The sequence below is a fragment of the Strix uralensis genome, chromosome Z (genome assembly GCF_047716275.1).
Source record: "Strix uralensis isolate ZFMK-TIS-50842 chromosome Z, bStrUra1, whole genome shotgun sequence".
NCBI classification, from domain to species: Eukaryota; Metazoa; Chordata; class Aves; order Strigiformes; family Strigidae; genus Strix; species Strix uralensis.
Genome location: NC_134012.1, coordinates 75596137 through 75621950, shown reverse-complemented (window position 1 = coordinate 75621950; position 25814 = coordinate 75596137). Strand labels below are relative to the sequence as shown.

Sequence of the window (25814 nt, the reverse complement as noted above, 5' to 3'; positions counted from 1 at the left end):
TCCTGAGAACCGGTTAATGGTCCAAGCATCAATTTTGTATTGGTTACAATTTATCAGTGATCTGAAAAACAATTTATTCTTCCTTATCATGGATGCCCCCTCAAACATACATTTTTTCTTTTTCACCTGTTTCTTGGACAATCCTTCCAGAAAAAGTAACTTTCAACTACCTGTAGTAGAATTCTTTTTGTAGAACTGCAAATGTGAGTGAGAATGACATTTGAATAGGTTTAAAGCCCAGAAGAAAGTGAATGCCATAATCAGCTGATGCGTTTCGGGTTACAGAGGGGCTCTGAGCTTTTAAGATACTTGGAGGGATTGACACAGACAAAGCAAACAGTTAAATCTAAGGGAAAGCTTTTATTTTTCTTTCATCTACCTTGTAAAAAAAATTGAGGAAAAGGGAGGGGAGGAAACCTGTAGAACCAACTTTAAAAGTTGCTAAAGCCAAGCAGGAAAAAAAGATAGACATAAAAGCAATGGTGGACTCTGAAAATAAATGCCTTTTCCAAGGGAAAAAAGTATGCACTACAATAAATGATTTTATAAGCTAATGAATCAAGAGTAATAACATAAATTGCTTGATTAAGTGCTATGAAAAATATTCTAGACTAAACATTTACCTTTTAACATACCTGTCGTATAAACGTACATTACAAAAACTAGTAACTGTTTTACACTTTTCTACTTTTGGCATTTTATAAACCATACGATAGTTTATGGAATTTAAACACAGGAACATTATCATTCAATTTAACTTGAATGTTTACTGAGAGGCTTATGGAGCCTTGCAGAAAGCATGGAGGAGTATTTTCTTCAGTTTATAATTTTATGTCTCTTTCTTCTCAATAGCTCAGTTACACTCTTTCCACAGTGTATACCATACAACATAACCATTTCAGTTTTTCCAGAAAGACTGCATTCAGAAATCAGTGGGAAAATTTACGGGCAAGATAGTCACAAGGTGCTGGCTTGAAAAATAACTATGTCTGATAAAAGGGGAGAAGGAATAAATAATTAGAAATAACTGTAGTATTTTAAAAAGCTCTTAATTTTCCTCTGTGTCTTTATTTTTCATGCTAGTGTGCATCTGAGCAAGGGCAAAAGTTTATGTACCTTTCTAAGAAACCTTTAAAGCTGCAAAAAAGGTGGCCAAAGGATTAAGGTTATTAAGGTTTGTACCTTTAGCATGAACCCTACCCCCTCAAGTTGAATAAATATATAATGAATGATGCAATATACATACTCCACCAGAGGCCCAGACATAAACAAAACCTTCCCGACTACAGCAAGAGCTATGCTGAAAGGAATTTGACTTCAACAAAGACCCTTATAATAAACTTACAATGATCCCAGCCGTCCAGGGGTTTAGGAGGAAGAGGGCACACACCAGAAACGTGCAAGCCAAAACCACGCTAATGGATAAGAGGAGCCAGTGACGAAGCCCAATGTACTGCTCCCAAAACAGAAACGGGTAACCGTTTGGGTAGCTGGCGATCCCCAGGCTACTGTAGTTACTACAGATAGCTCTCACTTTCTCGATAGCCTCCACAAAGTCAGAAGTTTCACGCAATCCATTGAGGTAGAAAGGAAACTGAGCATATTCTATGGGCTCAGCTGCTGGAACTAGGAAAAGGGTAACAGTGTTAAAACGTGTGTTTGGAAGGAAGAAGATACACAGAGAGAGCATGATTAACAAAACACTTTGCTCTCCACAGCATAATATTTAAAGGTGTTGAATTTAAATTTTGCTTCTTTGAAACAAGTGACATTTTAAAAATTCCCCAATAAATTGAAAGCTGAAGCAGTACAGGAGATTATTACATTTTGTCATGCAGTGCAATGGGATGAACACAGTCTACATAAGTCCCCAAACAATTTTATGTAATTTAACAGATACATTTCAATACATGTATTCAACCTTCATCAGTGTTACAATGATTCTTACTGAATACCTGGCCAAAAATCCCTAACTACAATATAAAGTAGAAGATCACATTACCCTAAACATTTTGTCCAAATACTCTTCTTTTACACCAGTGCAGCTCCTTTGAAATCAAAGGTCATTTCCCTAAGATTAATTGAGGTCCACTGACACAAAACTAGAGAATTATGCTCAATCAGGCTGGTTGGTTTTTAAGATTTCCACTGACCATTTTTAAAGTCAGATTCAGAAATCCATGTTCTGTTACTGATATTACTTTTTTTTGCCAGTCATTTGTATAAAAGTAGTGGTTTACTGAGGAAATCCATAACTTTTTATCCTTTAATAATGTGACAAACCAACACTCTCCATACTTCTTATTGAGCGTAATGCTAAGTCTACTGTATGACAAGAAAAAAAAACTTGCACAACAAGCATTTTGTTATTGCCGTTGTGTGTTCCAGACCCTGCAGGGTCATTCAGTTGACTTGCTAAACATGATTTGCCCTATTATAATCTCAACTATAAATTTTCATTAAGACAAGACTTGGCTGACTGCCACAAAGCTCTAGGGTTCAGATACACTGAAGCATGGCTAGCTGGTTACCCAATCACATTTCCAAGCACACCAGTCCTTCCCTACATGCCCTTCCCCACTGGTGTCCAACTAGCAATCCTCTCAATAAATTGAAAAGTGAAGCAAAGCAATGCCAACTGGCATTGGTGCTCAGAAGACAGTGAATGGCATGGAATGGGACTGCTCCCCTACCTAAGCAGCTCTTGTACCATACCAGTGTTGGTAGCTTAGCATATGAGCTAACTTGATAAAAATCCCTTAGGTACTAAGAATTGAGGATAAACATGATATAATCTCAGTGATGGAATTTCAGAATGACATAGGCAGGAATTTCAAGCCATCTCCAGGCGTCTGTGTCGACATAGCGCTTAGGGATATGGTGTAGTTGGGAAATGTCAGTGCCAGGTTAACAGTTGGACTGGATGATCTTCAAGGTCCTTTCCAACCTAGATGATTCTGTGATTCTGCGTGATTCTGTTTCTCCCAGACAGAACTATCAGGTGACACTAAAAAGCAATGCTTACTGGAAGTTTTTAGAGCTTTGAACTGTTATAAAACTAATTTTTCGAAACGATAAAGCCCTGCAGTGGTGCCATATTTGCAGTAGTGCATGGGTCTCCTAAGGCAGAGTAACACTATTGTCCTGTTTACACTTCTGAGCCCTGTGCAGCATCAGCCAACTATAGAGTTACTGGTTCTTGAAGGAAGGAGTGGGGGCACTTAGGTAAACTGTAAGACATTGAGATGAAATGCTACTTACTTCTTAGCCTTGTTTCTGGCATATAGTCTGCTTTGTCATGGACCCACTCCGGGCGGTGAGGCCGGATGTTGGCTTGTGAGGCAGCATAGGCCACAGGGTCATTGCTGACCCAGGCTGTCAGGTAGATGTAGAAAGCATTTGGGTTAATGATTCCATCTGCATCCACCAGACGCTGTTTAGTCAACTGCAAAAATGGAAAAAATTAGAAGTGTTTCAGAACGAGTTTTGCTTTCGGGGCTCTTGCTGTAAAACTTCCAACAAATGGCCTGGAGATGCAACACACATATAGGAAGGGAAAAGCAAAAGAGTATGAATCTTCACTTGAAGTGACTTATCAGTAAACTATTTTTTGGCAACAAAAAAAAAAATCTAAAAAACTACAATGTCAGTAGAAAGTGGTTATTTATAAATTAGTACTCATATAATATTTACAATAACCACTAAATCAGCAGATGGTTCTAGAATAGACTGAACCAATTAAATCCAAATTCTGAAAGCCTGCAGCCAAGAGTGAAAAACAACCAAGTTGGAGAAACATATTTAAAGACAGGGTAAGAAAACCTGGCAAGAGTCCCTATACACGTCTGTGTGCAGTTAACCTCTGTTGTTAACACTGAAGGAAATGCCACCCAGTAAATGGAGGAGAGCTATAAAAATAAAACAACATCTGTATAAATTTTGCTAACACTTGCCTCCTATGACCTACGTATTCAGAAAATGCCCAGCATCACGAAAGCAGATGAGTGCCCTGTGTTATTTGGGTCACTGTGGGCAAATGCATCTGTGGGGTAAACAGCAGTGGTACACTTCTAGGGTTCTGTAGCCAAATCCTGCACAGCTAGAGATCTGACAGAGGACTCTGTGGGTGAAAAGTATTACTGGGGTTTTTTGTTTTCTTTATTTAAAATTCTGGCTCAGCTCCAGTTTCAGGTCTTTTTAATGAAATGAAAAACAACAGTGACAGCAGTTTAAAAAAAAAAGCTGGATTCCAAGGATCTGGATTCAATTAGTCCACAGGATATGCAACAACTGTATGTCTTCAAGCTGTCTCTGGAACTGCACAGTACAGCGCTCAGCCCCTGTGGGTGCACCGCACTTTTCTCCCTCCCAGGCACAGGAAATTATATCAGCAGCTGCAGTCCAATCGCATTTGTTCTACGGTGTACCTGGTACACTCTGCTAAACAAAATCTCACTGAAGGTTTTCTCTTCAACTTCCCTTTCTTTGCTTAATTCATAGCTGAAGCTTCATTCAAACCCAACAGCATGCTGCATGTTGCTAAACAGCAGTGTGTTTTACACACCATAGCTTGAACAATGTACTCTGTAAACCTGCCACCTTTGATGCCAGAAAAAAAAGACAATAAGCAGATCTGCCAAGAAGGTCATTAAAAAGACTATTTTTCTGCCTGAAAGCACAGCAAGTCAATGATGACTCTAGAAGAGAAGTTAGGTTATTGCAGAATTTCTTCTTAGAGGTTTGAAATCTAATTTTAGTGTAAAGAGTCAAACCTAATGTATTTCCACTTACCTATGGCTACACCAAATGCAGTCATATGCTGTGACAACCTTGTAAAAGAACCTCAGACATATTTTATTTAGGCAGCTCAAACAACTGCCATTCTGAGTTCTACAACAGGTTAGCTGTATTTAGAGATGATTGTACAAGAATATGATACAGCATGTAATGATTTCAGTCCCCTTCCACTACCATTCACCAACAACTTTTTTTAAATGTTATGTTTTGCATAAATTGGTAGGAAGTAACCAAGTCATTGCAAATGCTAGATTCAAAGCCACAGCAGAAAGCTGAGCAGAGGTCAACCCTATAAGGCAATCTGATTCAGATCACAAACAATGCCACTTAGGCCAATAACGCTAACCTTGGCTCTGTCTGGCACAGGACCAGACTCCATCTACCTATGGATGCAGCAAAGCATTCTTCACAACAATTTCAGTGGAAACCGAGTGTATCTGACACAGGAGAAGCACTGTACACACGCCAACCAGTAATAATCAAGAGCAGGTATTCACAGTGTTGATTTTGAACACTTTGCAGCACAGGCCAGACTGCAGCTAACAAGTGGCTTCAGCAAAGTCAGTGATGCCATGTAGTAAGGTGTAACTCAGGCATTCAATTCATCAAGATGAAAAAAAAGGGACTACAACATGCTCTTTGCATCTTCCCCTACTCCTGATTACTAGTGTCTTCCTGTATATGGACTGTGATACAGTACCTGGCTGATGTCAATGGGTTTTGCTCGATTGCCTGTTTGTACCAAGAGTTTGTAAGCCAAAACAGCATCATCAGATCCATTTTTATAATTGTTGTAAGTGATCTTCCCAGTTTCCCAGTCGCTGTCAAATGCGTTCTGAAGTCCTGAAGAGTAAAGGGAGGCAAGGGGAAGACAGAACAATCAGGTAAGCAATCAATCTTAGAAATAAATTTCAGTAGGAAGAAAGAATAATGACTCTTTTTCATAGCAGAATCAGGAAGAAAATTACCCATCTTCTGCCTCCTAAATTTGGGGCTTCTCATTCACTGTCAGTATGTGGGAAGGTAAAAGTACCAGTTGCATGTCCAGTATTTTGCCCAAAGAAAGGAAGGGGAAGCAGGAAAGTGCAAGTGGGAAGCCTTAAGAGTCTTCCCACATTGTGCAGACCAGCAAAATTGAGCTAGCAAGCTGCAGATGCAACGTCCACTGGTGTAAACCATTTTCCCCTCAAGGCAAAGAGGAGATCTTAGATGGGATTAGGACCCTCTGGTCCCACATCCTTCTTAGAGCCGTTCAGAGCAACCTAGCACTCTGCCCGGAGAAGTATATGGGGAACAGTTAGGCCCATCTAAACTAAAAAGTGGTTTTCTTCATGAACCACAATTACAGAATCATAAAATTCAAAACTCCATAAGCATATTTGCATTTATCACCTCTTTCATACACACCCTCCTCAAAACAAAGCTGAAGTCTTGCCCTGACTTGGATGGTGCCAGAACAGAAAAGGGCTGAGTTCAGCCCTGATCCAACGTTACTGTCTACCATGGACTTTGAACCAGAGGAGGCACTTTAGTCCATTATCCAGAAGGGAAACACTCTCCATACTCCCCTCTGCCTCACCAAAACCCTGGCCAAGTGCACTAAGCCACAGAGGAGGACACACATCGCTCTCATTAACTGTTTTGGGCTACTGCAGAGCACTGAGGCAATAGCTTCTACGATATAACCAGAAATTCCACTACAAGAGGAAAAAAAAACACACTCAAACTTTCAACTTCAAACAGCAACTCAGCTGCTCCTCGAGCACAGCGTGAGTGAACACGATTTTGTCAATTTGTTCCATCTGTTCAACTTGTGCAGCTAATACAAGTTGTGGGATCTGCTGCCAGCACATGTAAAGATCACAGCCAACACCTATTCACTCTCAACTGTTATTTTCCTCCTTGCCACCCTTCAAGGGGGAGGGAATACCTCACAGCACAAATTTGGATCAGATTTAGTACAGGAAGCCACAGCCCAGTACAAGGAGGCTCTGTGCAAGCAGATGACAAACCGCATGTCCAGGGAAGGGAAGGAAAAGGCCAGGGAAGGAGGAGTGGTGGTGGAGGAAATCACCAACCCACCTCACAGCTGTGCTGAGGAGACATAATGAAAACCGTCATTACAGATTGGGTAGGTTAGCTAAAGCTATATGGAGATAAGAGCGCTGGAAGAGAAAATGCACCCAGTCGACACTGCTTCCGGGCCAGAGTACCTGTTCCCATTTACAAACTAATCACCTTTCCCTCAGAAAACTGCCTCCCATGTTGTTCTGACAAATCACACCCACTCACAAAGCCAGCAATGAAAGAAGCCTGCCAGATCTCCACATGCAGCCCTCCAGCACCTGCCCAGGAGAAGGACAATTTGCCATCAGGTTTTCTGGCATAACCAAAGGACTTTGAGGCCCCCTTTAAAAAAGCATCATTTGCTGGTGCCCTTGTAGAGGGTAAAACATTGCTTACGATGTGCAAAAATACCAATCCATCCCTCCTGTGCCAAAAAGCAGCTCTCTCACCCCTAGGTGAGAGCGTTTGTGCTATCCTACCAGTCATGTGAAAGACAACTTTGGAATTTAAGAGGAGGCTGTCTAAAAAGCTCATGGGAAAGGAGGCCACCAAAGAACAGCTTAACTTACAGTAAAAATGGCTCCCTTCAGCAGGAGGAGCACATAAATTGCTATGTTAGACAGCATGTGGGGGCAGAGCTTTCAGACTAACATCCAACCCTGTCAGGGGGCTCCACAGACACACAATAACAAATATATCCACTGGCATGTGACATTACCAATTTGTGGTTGCAAGGTAAGTCGAAAAAGGGCATGCACATTTAATGTTACTGCAGTGGGTGAAAACTCAGCTCTCTTGCATCTCCCCTGTTCTCACAAGTTTGGTCATCCCTCAAACCCTGCTCCCTTTTATATCTTTTATTTCTCAGCTGGCTTAATTACTTTACACTCTGGGTTATTTTATCACTAACCTTGCTGAAACTGAAAGTCTGCAGAAAGAACACCAAGAAAACCCTATGAGTTGTGGTTAATTTCTAAAGAATTTCAGAATTTCAATAATTAAAATTTCCCAACACTTTGAAACTAGAGTTGCTGCTTTCAAAGCAAATAGTACTTCCATTACTAACTGTTCATACCAATGATTTTAGGAGACATTTAATGTTTTATAAATGGGATTAATTAAATGTTTCTGGGCAGAAGGATAAAAGTAACTTGTTGACCTCTTTCTGCAGAAAAATTATAAAAATAAAGGGAATTTAAAAAAACTTACATATGGGATTTTTTTTTTTCATATCAGCAGTCACTTTTGCTTAGTTCTTCAGGAGAAAGTGAAATCCTCCAAAGTTATGTGGGAAGCAGGAGTGGGGGTAAGGAGAGAATTCCTACTGACTCATGTGAACAGCTCGCACCATGAAACACCAGATAAGATTACCCTTTGCAAAAACAAGCCTAATTACAAGCCATCAGGGAATTCAAGCTACCTCATTTACATTCAGCCACTTATAAAAATAATGTTAACATTTCCAGTTTCAATGAATGATTAGTGTTAGCTCTTCTGTTGCATTTTCAGTAACAGAAAGCATGCTAACGAGATGATACCAGAAAGCAAAATACAAGGGAATGTCTGAAAAAAGAAGTGCATTAGGTTGAAGGCACTCTACTGCTAGTAAATGAGGAGAAATGTACAGCTAAGACCAATGATGCCTTCTTGATAAAAAATGTTTTTGTTGTTGTTTCCCTCACTCTGCCAGACGAATCTGTGCATGTCAGAGGGCCATCAATACCCAGGCAGGAATTAGCTGTGAAGTTCAAAGTTGTCCCAACTCAATTATCCGCTCCTCCAGCATGAGGTTCCTTCCTGAATCCAGCCTAAAACTGTACCTTGTTTGTAAATTCTGCTTTCATCTTCCTTCCCCTTTATTACCTCAGCATCAGCCCCAGTTGGTAACAATCAGGTATTATTACTGTCTTCACCTTGAGATAACTCCCTAACTATGACAAGTGTGGCAGCTTTTAGTATAACAGTTTAGTTCCCCCCTGTTACATCAATGCCCTGTACCATTTTAAAACATAACTTCTTTCTACTGATACATCTCAGTATCCTTCTTTACAGCTTTGTGAATGCAGTATCACACTCTGTGAAGACAGCCCTCTACAAAGCAGCTGGTTTGTATTAATTATGCCCCTCTTGGGGAAGATGGGGAGGAGGGATAAGGACACAGACCTAAATGCTAATTAGTAATAATCATGATTAATTTGCAAGCTGTCTTCCGTCACAGCGCTGGCACACCCACTTGAACCACCACAGAAGTCTCCCTGACCAGCGTAATGCTTTTGCTCAATGCACCCTGTCTGTACACCCAGGGTACCAGGAATATTCACAGCTCCTCTAGTGGAAGAAAAGCAGAGGACAAGGAGGAAGGACAGGCAAACTAATGTGGACTGGAAGGGAAAATGAAGCTATGGGCAATGAGAACAGGAACACCCCTAAGAGAAGAGCAGATCTGGAAATGTCACATACGAGCATGGACATACAGCACAGAGAAGGAGACATGAAGGCCCCTGGCATTGTTCCAGGGCCACACAAACAGTCCTTAGCACAAGGAGGTGATTACAAGAGGACACATAGGCATCCAAAGTGGAAGAGGTGTGGGAAGGAACGTGGTGGGCCTGAGAGAGGGGCAATGGGAATACGAGCACCCCTGAGAGCAACACCAAGTGGGCTAACCTCCGGCATTTCACTCTTGAGAAGCCAGGAAAGGAGCAGACCCAACTCTTCCTGACTTTATTGTTGGCAGACTGTGCTGAGGCTCAGCGCTAATATGTAAAGATCCTGAACATGATCTCAGATTTCCATCTCCCTCCCATGTTTGGGGGTGGGGTGGAAGGGGGGACACCAGACACATTTTTTCCCTACTGTTTTGGAACAACAACAGAAAATACCCACAAAAGAAATAAAATAAACAGCAGAGGTACAAGAGAATTTAGAAAAGCATGTAGAAAGATGCTTGCTTAGAAATCTAGAAAGTATAGTAAGGTTCCAATCCAGCAAAACATCTAAAAGCTATGTTGAATTTTCTTCCTGCCAGTAATACCTTCCCTTACAGCTCAACATGCTTATGTGAGCAAATTATTTTAAGTAAAACTTCCAGTAAGTAGCCTGTAATGAATGGATCCAACTAAAAAACATTAAAAAAAACCCAAAGCTAACAGCTGAAACACAGCTTTGCATGTTTTATCAGTGCATTAAACACAGGGGAAACTTGATCATTTTGTTTAAATACATCACTTAGATGCACCCACTTTCCTAATGTTGCCCGACATATTTTCAGAAGAAGTAAAATACCCCAAATACTGTTAGTTACCTACATGTTGTCTAAGAATCATTGGCTGCACTGGTCATCTGTAAGCAGTTAAGGTTAAAATTTACAGTCCCACTAGGTCAGCACAGTTTATTTTTCTATTGGCAAAAGTTTCCTGGAGATTCTCCCAACAGAAAGACAGAGGTAGGACAGAAGTAGTCCTGGGCAGATAATATTTGCTGTTAAATTTGCTGAGATGTGACAGGACTATTTATTTTAAATACAGAACAGTTATTTGTCTCAATATGTGTAATTATAGTATCTTTAATAAGCTGACCTCAATATAATTATCATCGTAGTATCTGAAAGGCCATGCCTTCTCTTGTCTTCCCCTGTCCCATTACAGGTAAGCACAGAAAAAGCAGCACCACAGAAAGAGTGAGGATACTTGACTGGAAATCTAGAATGTATACTAAGTTCCCAATTCAATAAAACATGTAAGCCACACTGAATTTTCTTCATGCCAGCAGTCCCAGCTGAAGCCAACAGATCACTCATGCTGACGGTTAAGCCTGTGCCAAAATACATCGCCAAACAGGGACTTTTTATTTAATGATCTCAAAACACTCAGAAAACATTTATTTTCCCAAGACAGTGGGCCATATTTGGCCATTAATTATAAAGCAGAATTCCTCATTAGCTGCTTAGAAATTATTGGCATGAGATGGTCTCTCATGGATATAATCTCTTAAATGCTTCAAAGCTGTCTTACTAGGGAATAAACTTAGCCACAAAGAATTTAAGTGACCTGTTGGGAGAAACTGCGAGTCAACATGTGAGTTCGGATCAGCACCTACACATTCTCCCTCCTGCTCATAGTCTTTAATTGTGTGACTGTTTTCAAAGAGGGAAGCATTACTAGCATGAACAAGTGGTCACTACTGTAGAATTAAGAAAATTTCATGCAACTCTCTCTTACCTTGCAGCCAGTCTCGAAAGTAGTGCAACCACATTTTGGGAAGCTGCCTACCCTCTTCCAACAAAACATATGTCACGTTGCTGAAACTTCTGTGAAGTTCATAAAGTAAGTGCTGGACATTTGGGTAGTCTGTTTTCTGTGTCACAATATACATGTTGTAGAACGAAAAGTACTTGAACTGTGCAGCAATAAAGTCATATTCTCGTGTTTCCCGTGGTACAATGTCTGTGAGATCTAGTCCATCTCTCACTCGGGTAGTTCCATAAAGGCTGAGCCCAAGTAAACCCAGAAAAAGAAAAATAACCACAACCTGAAACAGAAAATGGAAATGCATTTGGTTTTAGGTTTCTAAAGAAAATAACAATTCATAATGGCACACTACAAAGCCAGGTCCAAAATTAACACCCATCAGTCTACTTAAAAGCTTTTATTTCTTCTTTGTTTTTTTTCCATACACACACATGCCACAATACTAAGCTAATTTTTGTTTTATTGAAGGTGCTCTGCATCATGGATGAGAAATTTTACTATAATAAAGTTTAGAAGTGGCTTTACTTTCACTATTCACAAGCTTATGTTACTGAAAGTCACCAAAACCCTCACTCATAACTTGTATTTGAAAAGTATGTCTCTACAGCACTCGCTAGATAAAACTTTTAAAGTATGAAATTAGGTATAAAATGATTAAGTTGTTATTCAATAAGAATTCTACTTAATCCTTATATTTAATACCACTGACATGATAATTTTATTACTGGGCAGAAGTCTATTTTTGAAAAAGAGGTAAACAGTTCCTGGATTACCTTAGCTTTTGGTTTTAGGAGGAATGGAGCGTAATGCTTTTCTGCAAAAGATGAGAGTGTCCACTTCGTACAGGGTGGCTCAAGGCAATGCATACTGGAGTCTGAGAATTGGGAAAGCAAATCCCTCGTCGAGCTTGTGCTTTCTGGGCTCTGGCAGCTAAGATTATCTTGCGTCACTGTCACTGGTTGCACAGATATTTCTGAGCGAGGCTCTGCTGTGGTGTAGTACACCTGCGTATGAGGATCGTATTCTGTGCGCAACTGCACTGTAGACTGCATTGTAATCTGAGTTTCATGTGCAAAACTGTGACTGCTGTATGGAGGTGGAGGACTGTAGCAAGTATTGTCATTTTCTGCATATGCTTGAGGCTCAATCTGAATCACTCTAGTGACACATGGACTGTAAGAGAAAAACATCCGTTTGCATTTAGATATATCTTTATTTTAATTAAAAGAGATAGGATAACCTGTTTCCATCTGAGACTGCTCCCACTACTATTAGATGGTTTATGTTAATTAAGTGTAATGCTTTGATGTAAATTTTATTGTGCACCTTTAGGAAACACTTCTCAGACATGGTTCCAAGTGCAGGCCTCTGAGAATACATGCACTTTTCTTGTGCTCAGGAAAGAAGGAACCAGCATCTGTCTGAAGACACTGACATCTACCCACACCACTCCATCGATTACACATGCTAATCGGATCAATACTCAGGTAGTTGCACGCAGTCTAAATGCACAATATGTGTGTGAGTTTGCATCTATGTGCCCATGCTGAGAATTAAGCTATTTAGATCAAAATGTAAACACATGACATACTGAGTTCTTCTGTTTAGAACTATTAAAGTAACTGTTAAATAATATTTGGGCCTTCTGGATAAGATCTCAGACTTTTGGGAGGCAGGTTGAAACCACTTGCCATACACTGACTGAATGTTTTAAAAACTAAGTAAACATATGCAAGGATTAATTCCTAGGAAGGATGTGCAACATGAAGAGACAAAATTACAGAAGTAATTGATGCATTCCCTTTATTATAGTCTATGCAAGACCTTAACAGATACTTGTTTATTTAAAAAACAATAAATTACTAGAGACAAACCTCTTGCTGTACATGAGAAATGACAAACTGATGATAGAGAACAGTATCAGAGATTTTTCACCAAGTAGACAAATCCTACAAAACCAAGAATTCAGAACGTTGCCTACCTAAAAAAAAGCAAGCTCTCAACTGCCTTTCTTCATATGTAAATGGACCCGAATTCTAATAAATGAAATAAATGGAAGGTCCAACTGCACTGTATTTCTGAGAATCAGGGTGCCAAAATTTAAGCACATTAGGCCATCCACTGAAACTATGACTGAATCAGAAACAGAAAGGAGTCTTGGCTTGGGATCAGCTCCCTGTTTTAATCACTCCCTCAAAAGCAAATTTAGGAAAGGGCTTTCCCTCTTTGACATCAAACTTAAAACGTCAAACTATGTCAGCTCCTGGGTGGGTGTAAAAGGCTAAGATTACACAAGGTGGGTTCCCCACATGCTGGTCATGACAGTAAGAGTGCACGTGTAGAAATGTAGCTGATCCTCCTCATTGTGGGCAAAACCAAAAACTAAGGTAGAAAACATGCTTAATTGATGACAGCAGACTGCTCCTAGAACCACTGTGCTCAGACCTGGCTGTGTATCAGGCAAGAGTCTGTGTATGCACTCTTTGGCATGGCACTATTACCATTCCAAATTACCTTTGCAGTCATAACAGAAACTTTATCATACATTATCCTGTAATGGTACTGATAATCCTGCATTCCTCATAGTCTTATGAAAAACTTGGTTAAGGGGAAGTCATTTTACAGTTCATACATTATGTATTTTAAGTTTAAAGGCATAAAAAGCATAAAAATTAGCACACAGTGATTAATTCTAAGTAAGGCTTGTCAGTACCCCGAGTTATGTACAGGACTCCAAGACTACCTAATACTAGCACTGGACACTGCAGTACCCCATAACATAAAAATACTTGAAGATATTCCAAAAGCATGGCTCTTTTATCTGCTTTCAAGAAGTTGTCTTCAACAACAATACTCAAAATGAACATACATATGAATGAAGCGAAAAGTCTGTGTCTGTGTGTGTGAGAGAGAGACAAAGAGACAGACAGACAGACAGACTGACCTATTTTAACTTTTCCCCTCAGTCAGGTAAAAACCAAGGTAGCAAATATAAATCAGTAACTAGCAATGAAATCATAACAATAACATATTGATCCCGCTGCAGTGAAAATTCCCACTCCTGACAAGGAATGGTGACCCCAAAAAGGACAGACTTCACACATCAATCTATGACACATTCTCACCTTGTAAAACAACAGAATATATCCAGTCTCCTGTCTTCCCGACGATAAAGGTCCATGCTCAGGATAGCAGGAAAAATCAGCAGAACCATAGCGAAGTTGAATACGACCACAACTGCTGCCTAGACATCAATCATAGCAGAAGTGATGTCGTTACTAAGCTTCATGTAGGGCATCAGCTTTACAACACATAAAACTTTCCCTTCATCCATTTATCATGTCAACCCATGAGATGCTTTCAAGCTTTTGTGTGAGGAAACTGGGAGATATACTTTTACACTCCCATTTCACTAGGGTGGGCCCACTGTAGTTAATTTACTTTAATAATAAACTTCATATTATTTTAATAAATCTGTGTCTGGAGATGTGGCAATGATTTTTTAAGTGGAAAAACAGGGTCAACAATAAATAATACCGTTGCATGAGATTCTGCCATATTTAGAGTCTCACAGTAAAAGTATGGAAACAAAAACAAACCTGGAACTAGAACTGAAGTTTTCACATTTAAGGGATCTGAAGTAATTTAAGCATCACAGTAACATTAAACCACATTATTCAATCAGAAATAAAATAAAGGTTTAAGTGGATTTTAATAAAACTATTCTATTTAGTAAAGTATTATGCACTTGATGTACTTACTTAAAAGTCTAGACAAAAAGAGTAACATTTTGTGTTTATCAGGGATTATTTTTAAAGGAGAATCAAAATTAATCCAAAACCACAAAGTAAATTTACATATTAATATGCTTGTGTTTAACAGAACTTGATTAATGAGCCAGTCTACCAAAATGAGTCTTAAATTGGAACAAGAATACATCTTAGATTGGAACAAGAATACTTGAATTTGTAAAGCGAACATTACGTAATGAAAAAAACCAACCTCCCCGCCCACCCCCTTTCAAACCGTACTTCAAATCCTTTCCCACACAGAGATTCCCAGAGAATCTCCATAAACATGTGGTGCAGCATCTATCATTATTATTAATAGCATTTATTTGTAATGCAGAATTGTTAAGAGCACTAGTCATCACAAAGCCTGGACACAGATGGGACTGGAAGATAGTTGTAAGAGTAGGAGAGACACTGGGAAAAATATGGTTGAGTCATCAACAGGTAAAAAAACTCCCTGAAATTCTTCTATTTTACCCATTAGATAAGCAGCAGCTATCTCAATAGTACCCTAGTTTCATGTTAAGGAAATCATACAAACTATCAAGTGCCTCCACCTGTAACTTCTGAAGTAACAACTGCTTGGGTTAAGAAAGTCATAAAAAAAGAACAGAAGTTGGGCTACAAAAATTTATTTCCAAAATAAACAAACGGCTGCTTTTGATCTTGAAAAATCAGACCTCAAACTGACAGCTCAAAAGATGTGATATCCAAAATCCATGTTTTAAAAATTTTTGACTTATATGTCAAACAAGTAATATAAATTGCCTAAACAATGCAAATCTCATTTTTGTGTCTCTTTATCTGTGAAAATCAAAGTACTAACTTACTGAATGATATTTAGGGTTCAGAAGCTGTCAGAGTATCATAAAAAGCCTAGATACTGGTTTTACTTTTCTGAGAATGACAGAACCAACTAGTTATGTAAGTATTTTCTAGTCATTTCAATCATAAATATATTGTATACAGAAGTGGTTTTTATTGGTGTTTCTCTTTTGTTATCTCCAGCCTGCTTGAAGTAAGAGTTTGGTCCTACTGGTTGTCTGTAGACATAACTACTAAAACAGAATTTACCTAGTACTTAAAGGAAATTAGAATTTAGCCATCTTTGAGAGAAAAGATCCAATGACTATTTAGTGATTTATAAATATCCACACAGAAAGGTATGTAAGGTCATAGTCAAGACTTTAAAATTAAGTTATTTCCTTTTGATCCTCTCTAGAATTAATTGAATCTGTCAGAAAAACAAATGACTGCTGTTGCAAACAAGGTGTTTGTTGGACCTAGTTCATACAACTGCTTTCTTTATTGCTGCTAAACCAGAGAAGGTTGAATCACCCATATAACATGAATAGTTAGTTGTGTCTAACCAAGATCTTCTATCAAGGATCAGCTAAGATTTATTGAGATTTGGAAAAAACAGCTGAGGCCTGATTCAGTAATTCTTACTCCTCCCAGCACAGCTGAAAAACTAACAGAAGTCCTCTGTTCCAGCTCCATAAACTTCAAATACTTCATGCCTTATCAGTTCTCTTTGTAGACCCCAGTATCCTTAAACCTCAAATGCCACTAAACCTGAAAACTAATCTTTAAGTGTATGGTAGAGATGCCATTAGTTATATTCACATTTGATTTTTTAAAGAAGTATCAAAACTAATCTAACAACACAGTAAATCTGCCTGTTAATACGGCATCTCTTTTTAGAACAACTAGATTTTCCATTGTGCCATTCCAGTGTTGATGTAATAACCCTGCAAGTAAAATACTTTTAAACAATCCTCTCTGTTCTGGTTTGTACTCACATAGATTCCTAGAGCTTAACACCACACTTTCTATATATTGCACACTGTCTCTCCTTCAGCCACTTCCCCAGCATTTCAAGGATGTAATAGTTTTCTGTTTTCACAAATACAGAAAATACTGTTCTTATATCAATTCTAATTTGTTGTCCCATCAAGGAAACACCCTGTGACTTGATAAGGAGAGGGAAGGAAAAGAACTGTTGAGGGGTGACTCAATCTCTGAGCTGATGCATCAGCCACCTCTTCCCTTCCCAATACCATTTAGACATCTGGTGGCTGGGAATGGGAATGTATGACAGATGTGACCGTGGCAATACCCACAACCTGTAACAATTACACTGATTGGAAAAGCACCAACAAAAGACTGTGGTAGCAGAGCTTGCCAGTACAAGCAACGTGTTAGCAGCACCCAAGCTGACAGCATGCTTAGGATTTTGGGGGACAGGGCATCTTTTCTCACCCCTTCACAGATGAATGGTCAAATGGGAGATGAAAGGGTCTCAGACCATTTCCTGGAGAAATCAACAAAGGTAAGATTAGTCCTAGAAGGGATAAAATGGGGCCTACTCAAGGGTGTAAAATGAAAGCATTCAGTGAAATGAGATCAGAGAGTAGTAAAAATACTCCATTAATCAGAAAAAAAACTGTTGATCACCTCCCGAGAAACATACTTTGCTTTTTGCATCTTTTCATAATGCACAGCCTAAAAATGTTATTGCTGCTGCAACTGTTAACAGACAGAAGAACAGCAGTCTGTGCTGTGGAGGCAGCAAGGGGAGACGCAAGCCAGGCTGGTAGGCTGGGGCCCCGCTGAAGGTATGTGCTGCTATGTGCCGCTATGTGCCATTCCTGGCAGCCCACCCAAGGAGAACGGGTGTGCTGCATAGCCAGAGGTGATGAACAGACGAGGAGGTCTGTCAGGGAAACTTCCACCCTAACTGCTGCCTATCTGCAACTCCCTCTGACAGCTACAGACTCAGATCCCCCTCTTCCCCCCCCGCCCCCACCTTTTCCCTTAGGCTTTAATTTTGCTTGTTAAATTCTTGTGTCAGGAGCAGGGAAAGGTAAATGACATGGGTAAAAGGAGGGGGACAAACCACTTCAGCAGAGTAAGACAATTGAATGAGCTTAGAAACTTAGATTCTTTCTTGCCACAAACTCACCACCACCACCTGGTAGTACACTTTTACATTTAGGAAAAAAACTTGTCATTCTTACAGTGAGGGAAAAAGTTACTGCTAAGACTTAATGGGAAAAGTTCCACCCCTACTTACTAGTGAATCCACAACCACTCCTCTGCTGTTAGGGGAGGAAGTTTCTGGTGTAAGCAAGAAGAGTTAGATGAATTTTTGTGAAGCTGTACTTTCCTGAGCAGAATTTATTTCCTAATGGTGTCCGAATAGTCCGTCCGAGGAAATTCAGCCCAGCAGTAGTGACACTCTGCCTTGCCTTACTTCATTTATACTCAAAACAAAGGGCTATGTTTAAGACACTCCTACTGCAAATTTCCAAAAACTTTCAGTGGATTTCTCTGATAACCTCCTCCTCCACCACCATTTTAAGAAATGAAACACATTTGAAAACTCAGGACCTACTCCTTCAAAGCCCTGAGCAGTCTTACAGGTGATTCTTGTGACTGAGCATTTGGGACATGTTCAGCGTCTCAAAGCCCTAAAAATGCTTAAATAAGGGGCTAATAAGCTCAACAAATGAAAAACATTAAAATGGTGAAAAAGCTAAACCAGTCCCTATCTGCATAATGGAACTGATTTTTAAAATCTCACTTTCAAAAGGACTGATTTCCATTTTTTTAAACTCAGCAAGAGCCAACCCTAGCAAACTCCTTAGACAGCATCAGAATTGCAGTGTTTGAGTTCCATAAAGTAAATGAACAACTCAGAGGTATCAATGAACTGCTTTAGCTGGCAGAACAGAAGCTGAGAAAGAAGAAAGCATTGATATGCAAAACGTGAGTTTCTAAGTAAAAGCTGGGCTTGCAGATGCAGGAAACCATTTATTCTCCCTCAGCAGCTGGGTTACTTTACAGATACGGGCCTCAAAAGTTATGGAAACTTTGACAATTATCTTGCAATGTCTTAAGAGAAATGAATGAAGAGCAAAACAAGGTCAAGAGCAATCCTTTTTTTAAGCCCATCTGTTAAAAATTCACTATCTAGATGAGAAGATGGCAGCATCTGAGAAAAGTAAATGCAGTATTTCATTGCTTTCTAAGTCTTGCTAGGAAGCTATCAAAGACAGCAAGGACTTCTTGTTTAAACAAGCCTGAGAAATAGAGAGAGGGAGGAAGAAGACTGTAAATAAAGTAATCCATATATAAATACAGACCACCCAACAAAATCTGCCATGGTTATCTAATTCTGAATGCTGTAATGAATGTATCACCTGATTTTGATTTTACCTGGTGAAGCTAGGCAAAGCAAGTAATAGATGTTCTTTTCTAAAAACAGTGGATGACATTTTAGTGGTTCCTAACTTATATACATATCAGTGATATACACTCCTCTAGCATCAATAAATCCTCATTGCAGGTCTCCAACTGCCCTTTTTTTGCATGTTTTTCCATCTCTCATATACATATAAAGGGTTACAATGTGCAAGCAAGGACAAATTACAGATGCATATGAGAAAAGATTGAGCAACTCAGACATTAATTTCTGGACACCCAAACGTTCCTACACATAGATTCCACATTAATCACTGCCTTAAAAAGGACTTTGATCATGATGTTTTCATTCTGAATAATATCAACATGTTCATACATGAATATGTTGAAATCTCGCTGGAAACTTTTTGTCATTTTGCTATGCAGACTTCATTTTCTGAAATTTCAGTGACTCAGTCTACCGCATGGCAGCAGGCAAAACTAAAAGACTTCAGGAATGGTATATTTAACTTACACTCATGTTACAGTAACAGTTACAGCTGTTGTCTCCACATATGTTCCAAAGGCAACCTATCATGTGCTCACGTGAAGAGAACAGAGCAAGGCTAAGCAAAATTTGATCAGGTAAGAAAGAATCAATTTTGGTGGCTCCACTCAACAGCTTAGCAGTGCAATTAGGACAAAATGGCCCATCTCTTTTAGTACGTCTTAGGAGATGGATCTAGGCTGAAGTAACTTCTGTAAAGCACAGGTACCACAAAGCCTGACAAAACAAGCCTTCTCCTGATTCCTAGTGAAGATCTCCAGTATGCTGTCAGCTGCTTAAGATATACATTGAATGTTTGAAATTGGGCCACAGCTTTAAGAGACATAAATAACTTCCTCCAGTAGAAGAAGTGATGCACTTTCAAAAATATTTTACACATTGACACTGGTCTTTGCCACAAAATAAAACAATTCACTGTCACATCACCTGTAAGAAAATACATCTAGGTTTTTGCAAATCAGCAGAGCTAAATACTGCTAACCATTCAGGATTTAGTTGCCACAGACATCTGCTTAACAATGCAAAAAACCAATGAGGCCTTGACTTTCTCTATTATTCACTACCAAATTGCCTATTGAGAAGGAAATGGTAAACAAATTATTAATGCTTATTGGTAATATAACTGCAATTGCAAACAGTTTACCATTTTACAGCTTAATGCAGGCAAACTTAAATCCCTGAAAACAGCAGTATTTGCCACATGTGTTAAGAAAAATTGTAGCCCTTACTTCCTGTGGGTAGCCAAGGGTTCAAGGAGAATGAACCAGGCTACAGCAGAAGAAAACTAACTACTGAAAAAGTACAGTTTGCCTGCTCTGCACCAAGGTCAGACAGTGCTATCAATTGCTTGTGCAGGGGAGAAACTCTCAAAACTTTCTTCAAAGAACCCTTCCTTTTAGAAGAAATCTCTTTCTGGCATCCTTAATATTTCATATTCCTGAAGGAATAGTATCACAAACAAATACAAGAAGACAAAGAGACAAGGGGAGAGTGAACAATACATGGTTCAGCACATAATATTGACATTTTCCTTCAAAACAGTTGGAATGTAAAATTCTTGAAGTTTTCTCCAAGTTTGCTAAAATTACATTGGGAGTAAGGCAGTACAAACCACTGCAGTAAAAATCAATATGTTAAATCCATATTCGCTGCTGTCACTGGACATTGGTTATAGTTTTTAAGAGCAGCAAATCGGACAAATGTGAATGAAAGGATTCAATTCCTACTGAGGAATGTTACACACTACAGTAGTTGACTGAAAAATACCAATCTTTCTAGAGACTTGTTTCTGTTTAGTTGCATATATCTTGGTTTTTGCACTCAACCCAGCTGTGATGGGGCAGGGTATTCTTTCACCTGCTAACAGGATGTGAGACTCCAGGCATGAGAAATGGGAGGAGCAGAATCAAGGGCAGACAGAAGTTGATATTACCCAGATCTATGGTAAACAGTGATCACATACCTGCAGCAGCACTGAACACAGACTTTAACACTAACACTAATCAGTATCATCACTGGCCTTCTGTGATGGGACCATGCGTAAGAGCTAATAAAATAGCATGTAAACTTACTTGGAGTGAAAATGCTCGTAAAGCAGGAATAGGGATTAAGGCAGCCATAAAGAAAGCAGTAACATTGCTGATAGATGTAAGGGCTACACTTGCTCCTGTTCGCTTCAAACATTCACCTGTTCTGTCCTGCAAAACAAATGATGTATCTTAAAAGTCAAGTGAATAAGCTCATGTCCTGCAAACGAAGGGGTCATCCTACAGATATAACAAGGTAACAGTGAAAGAATATTACAATGGAATTCTAAATACAAGTGTGCATTTGAGAGTATGGGAGAACAAACAATATACTAAGTATACTGTTCAGGAGAGAAGCAGATGACACATTAATTGCATATTTTTTGAGTGTAGAAAACATTATCAAAGCTGATTCTAGCTTCAGAACACAAAACTAAATGGGTACTGACATTATATCAAATACATCTGTAATTAAGTAGGATGTATTTTCTACCAGTGGAATCACTTGGTGTTCTCATTTTGCAAACAAAATAAGCATGTATGAGGAGCACAGGGGCATAACATAGCAACACATCTTCAAGAAGTATGTAACAAAACAAAAAACAACCCAAAACGCATGCACCACACACAAAAACCGCAGAGAAATCAAGAAAACACACGACCCTTTCCCAACCCAACAGGCTATTTTGAAGCATACGGAGGTTATAGTAGTGAGGTTGTAATGCCTGCATTCCAAACCAGATGGAGAGAGTACATGAAAGACATTACTTGTACAAAACAGAATGGGCATATATATACATTGCTTTTAAATCGTTTGTACTTTGGATATTAAACTTTGGACTGAGGGTAAAAAGGTCAATAAAAGGAGAGGATCATAAAAGTGACAACACCTTAGATTTCATAACATTAATATGTTACACTTTGAAATGTCATGGTCAATTATAAACATCAGAAAAGAAAAACAGAGAAAAATATACAAAATAACTGAAATTTAAAGCTGTAACAAATAAGTAAAGGTTGATACAAATAAAAATAAATGTTTGTTTTCTAAGCTGTCTTCCTTCTCTTTCTTTTCACCACTTTTGTGTTCTTCCATTAAAAGCATTCTATCATTTAATTGTCAGACATGTATTTTGAGTTTGTTCCTAAATTTACATCAACTTTTGCTGAAATTTTGGGCAGAATTTGGATGATGTAAATTAGCCTTTATGTGACAGCTCTAAATTAAAATTGCTAGATAAAATAAATCTAAGACACTATTAAAAAAAAAGACAAAAAGAATGTGAACATTCCAAAACATTCTAGACCAAACACATTGCCACTTCCTATTTTGACAGAAGAAAGAATTTCCAGATCCTAGGAATAGCTATTGAGAAAAAAACTGTTTTTTTCAAATCACTACTAATTAATACTGGATACAGTTCTCTTTTCCTATATGAAGTCTTTTGTTTTATCTTCCCACAAACCCCCATTTTGTCATTACCTCGAATGGAATTCTTTTATTCTGCCCTGTTTCGCTAAATGCATGTGCCAGAAGGAAAACATCATCTACACCAACTCCAAGAGCAAGAAAAGGCAAAACCTTGGTGGAGAAACAAAACAACAAAAACCAAGAAGGTTGTTTTATGATCTGCCATGCAGCTAGCCATTAAATGGCTAATTAAAGCAACTTTTACATTACACTGTACACAAATCCTAGGGTAAAATGAAAATCAAAAGGATGCAATACAGCTATTAACTTTTATTCTGGAATACTGCTAAGGAACTTGCAGTATACCATTTACAGGTACAGAATCCCTCCAGAGGTAATTCAGGTTCTGGGCAGACAAAGAATATCTGATAATAATTCAAGTTATATTCAAAATATTTTCAAAATTTGAACATCCTGATATATTCAGATGTAAAGACAAAACCTGCACCTTATGTAAAATTGATGCCTTCATTCATATTGAAACAAAGAAAATAACCCAGAGTCTAGTAATTATACACGCTACATGATAGCTGCCTTTTTCTTTAATATCATTTGGCAGCATGATCACTTAATTTCTCACAGCATAAGCTATGAGATAAGAGAAAGGCACAAGTAAAAACCTAGAGCCAAAACACTTTTGCAGATTTTCTTCCCTCAAAATTTCAGTTGTGTTCATTTACTAACAGAGTACTTGTAATTTAACAGCAGACTTGTGTCTCCTCAATACCTGAGTTGTGGCAGCATTAAAGGAAATTCCAATCAATGAGCACAGGCCCAATCCTGCAGCCACTGAAAGTGCAACCAGCAAGACTCCTGCCAGCCCCACGGCACCCTGAGACTTGGCACAGTCCCACCGCAGCATTGTTAAACAGGCGTAGGCAAGCTAAACCAAGTGGGGGGGGGGGGGGGGGGGAGGGGAGAAGGAGTTGGGGGGGAAAAAAGCAAAATATTAGAATGTATCCTCCTCTAACAGCCCTCTCTCCCCACCCAAAATACACATCCTTACAAACATTTTTAAACAGAATAGACACATCACAGATGTTACACAGAGGAACAGGTGACAAGCCTGAGGCAAAAGTTTACAAAGTGTAGCTTTTATTTTAAATACACCTAAAATGTACTGGACTACTCACTGCTAACAATAAAACAGATATTTAAGCCCTGCTCTACTATCAGAGAAAATTAAATAAATTTATTTTATTACCATTAGTAAGTAGCCACTAGCTACTCTGATAACACTGACATCAGAAAATGACTTTAGGATGTCATCCAGGGTGGTCGTAGTAAAGGAGAGCACCTTCTGAGTGGAGTTTTGTGCAACACTTTGATGAACAACCTATGAAAAGAAAAATAAAACTTGGTGTGACTAAAGAAAAAAATCATTACCATCTTCTACAGCACACATCTGAAATGAAGTGCTTCTGCCATAACATTCCTGCAAAAGCCCACACCCTACATAAAGATTATGCTGATGCTACACAACTGTGTTTGGTAACTATTTCTTGCAAGCTACTGATTATCAGACAAGAATTTGCATCCTTCAGGAAAGGCTACTGCATTCTCAGCCCATTCCAAGCATTCAAATTGAACCCTCTTCCCATAACTCCACCACAGATTTGTTGCAGGACAAGCTTTGCTTTTAACCCAAGGCTAGCAATCTGGGGTGCTCCTCTTTCCCCCTGCCTGGCCATTGGAAGAGGTCAGAAGCAGCACAGCAGAGGTCACAGTTTGGGACACAAAGGCCAGGCACTGTCACATAGCCTCCCCACCCAGGCTGCCGCTGGGACAGCAGTCCATGGCTGGCTAATGTTTTCCAGACACCTTGAGAATAACCATGCCAACCAAAAGCTTTTAAATTCCAGCTAGCTCTTTTGTTCCTTCTCAGCCCCAGCAAAGCAAAAATGTCCCAGACAGCAAAGAGCAAAACCTTCATGGTTTCTCATATGCAAATAACCAAGCATCTTAACTGGAAAAAAAAAATATATCAGCTTAATAACTGGGAGGCAATGACTCAGTTCTGGTTTAAGCACCTTCCTTGAAGAAATGCTGTAAAAAGCCGTGACAGAAACCAGCAGATCTTAGCAAGACTTTATAGTGTGATATGTAGGTTATTTTCAATTTTACCTCAACATACATCCTCTGCCAGGCTTCCAGAATTGCTGCTGCCTTATCCTCGTTCCAGTTGATATGTGAAACATATTCATACCCCTTGAAGTGCTCATACATTTGTTTAGGAGTCATTAACTGAAACATGGTTTGCAAAGCCTGGGCACTGTGACATGGAGAGAAGGGAGATGAACAAGAGGCATAAAATGAGCATTTTCAGGAAATTATTTTCATGGCATTGTCCCAAATGAGACCCTAACAGGAGCTTGTGTAAGTTCTTGATTTTATAGGGCACATGTTTGTATTAAAATTGAACATAGTATAATTATTCTACTGTGTGTCTGGTGCAGCTGTACTGGTCTATGCAGTATTGAGGCTAAAATCTGGTTTCATTGAAGTTAATGAGAGTTTTGCCATTATTTTCAATAGGATCAGTCACAGGAGCAAAGAATGTAACCCTACAAATCAGTTATAAAGATCACAGCTGATAGACAGATTACTGTGGGGATGTGCCACAGGAACAGTTATTTCTACACGATCTTGTCAATGCTGTTGGCAATTTGTCATTTGAAGACCTTGGACTTTTTCATCCTTTGGAGGGAAATGCCAGATTAAACTCCTCATGCCTGAGAAGCTGCGAGGAGTACACAATGGCACTAATTATACATCCTGAATTTCCACAGTATGCAACTGTACCCAACAATTTTAGAAGCTTAAGGAACTATTTCATTTTTCACTAAAAATATGTTCTTTGGCTACTTGTTGAAAGACTTATCGATGCTTAGTGTGAACGTAGAAAAGGTCAAAATTCATATTAAAAGTTCTAGTAAAAGTTCTCTGTATTAAATATGGAAGAAATATGCTTCATTTAGTTTAGTATGGCCTACATTTTTCAGAACAGTTCTATTTCACAGGTTTTTTCCTCCACTGAAGTCCAGTGTTCCACAACTTCTTCAAGAAGTCTGAGACAAAGGGGTTTGTTTTATCACTCAAAACTGTATTCGACATGTAGAGACACAGAAATAAGACTTTTCTCTGTATTGATCCTGAACA

The 25814-nt window shown here is 39.0% G+C and overlaps 1 protein-coding gene across 4 annotated transcripts in view; it reads right to left on the bottom strand.

Annotated features, from left to right (window-relative positions):
* PTCH1 (patched 1) overlaps window positions 1-25814 on the bottom strand; it is a 74239-nt gene that overhangs the window by 14495 nt on the left and 33930 nt on the right. For all 4 annotated transcript variants that reach the window (XR_012626960.1, XM_074855043.1, XM_074855042.1 and 1 more), the window contains 11 exons: window positions 24780-24927; window positions 23860-23991; window positions 23383-23538; window positions 22668-22766; window positions 21230-21355; window positions 14240-14358; window positions 11888-12287; window positions 11085-11394; window positions 5498-5640; window positions 3262-3445; window positions 1346-1626 (listed from right to left, as the gene is read on the bottom strand). Coding sequence is in view for 3 of the 4 variants with exons in the window: in XM_074855043.1 (XP_074711144.1) it covers window positions 1346-1626; window positions 3262-3445; window positions 5498-5640; window positions 11085-11394; window positions 11888-12287; window positions 14240-14358; window positions 21230-21355; window positions 22668-22766; window positions 23383-23538; window positions 23860-23991; window positions 24780-24927 (2098 nt within the window). In the remaining variant the exon portion in view is untranslated. The remainder of the gene's footprint in view (window positions 1-1345; window positions 1627-3261; window positions 3446-5497; window positions 5641-11084; window positions 11395-11887; window positions 12288-14239; window positions 14359-21229; window positions 21356-22667; window positions 22767-23382; window positions 23539-23859; window positions 23992-24779; window positions 24928-25814) is intronic.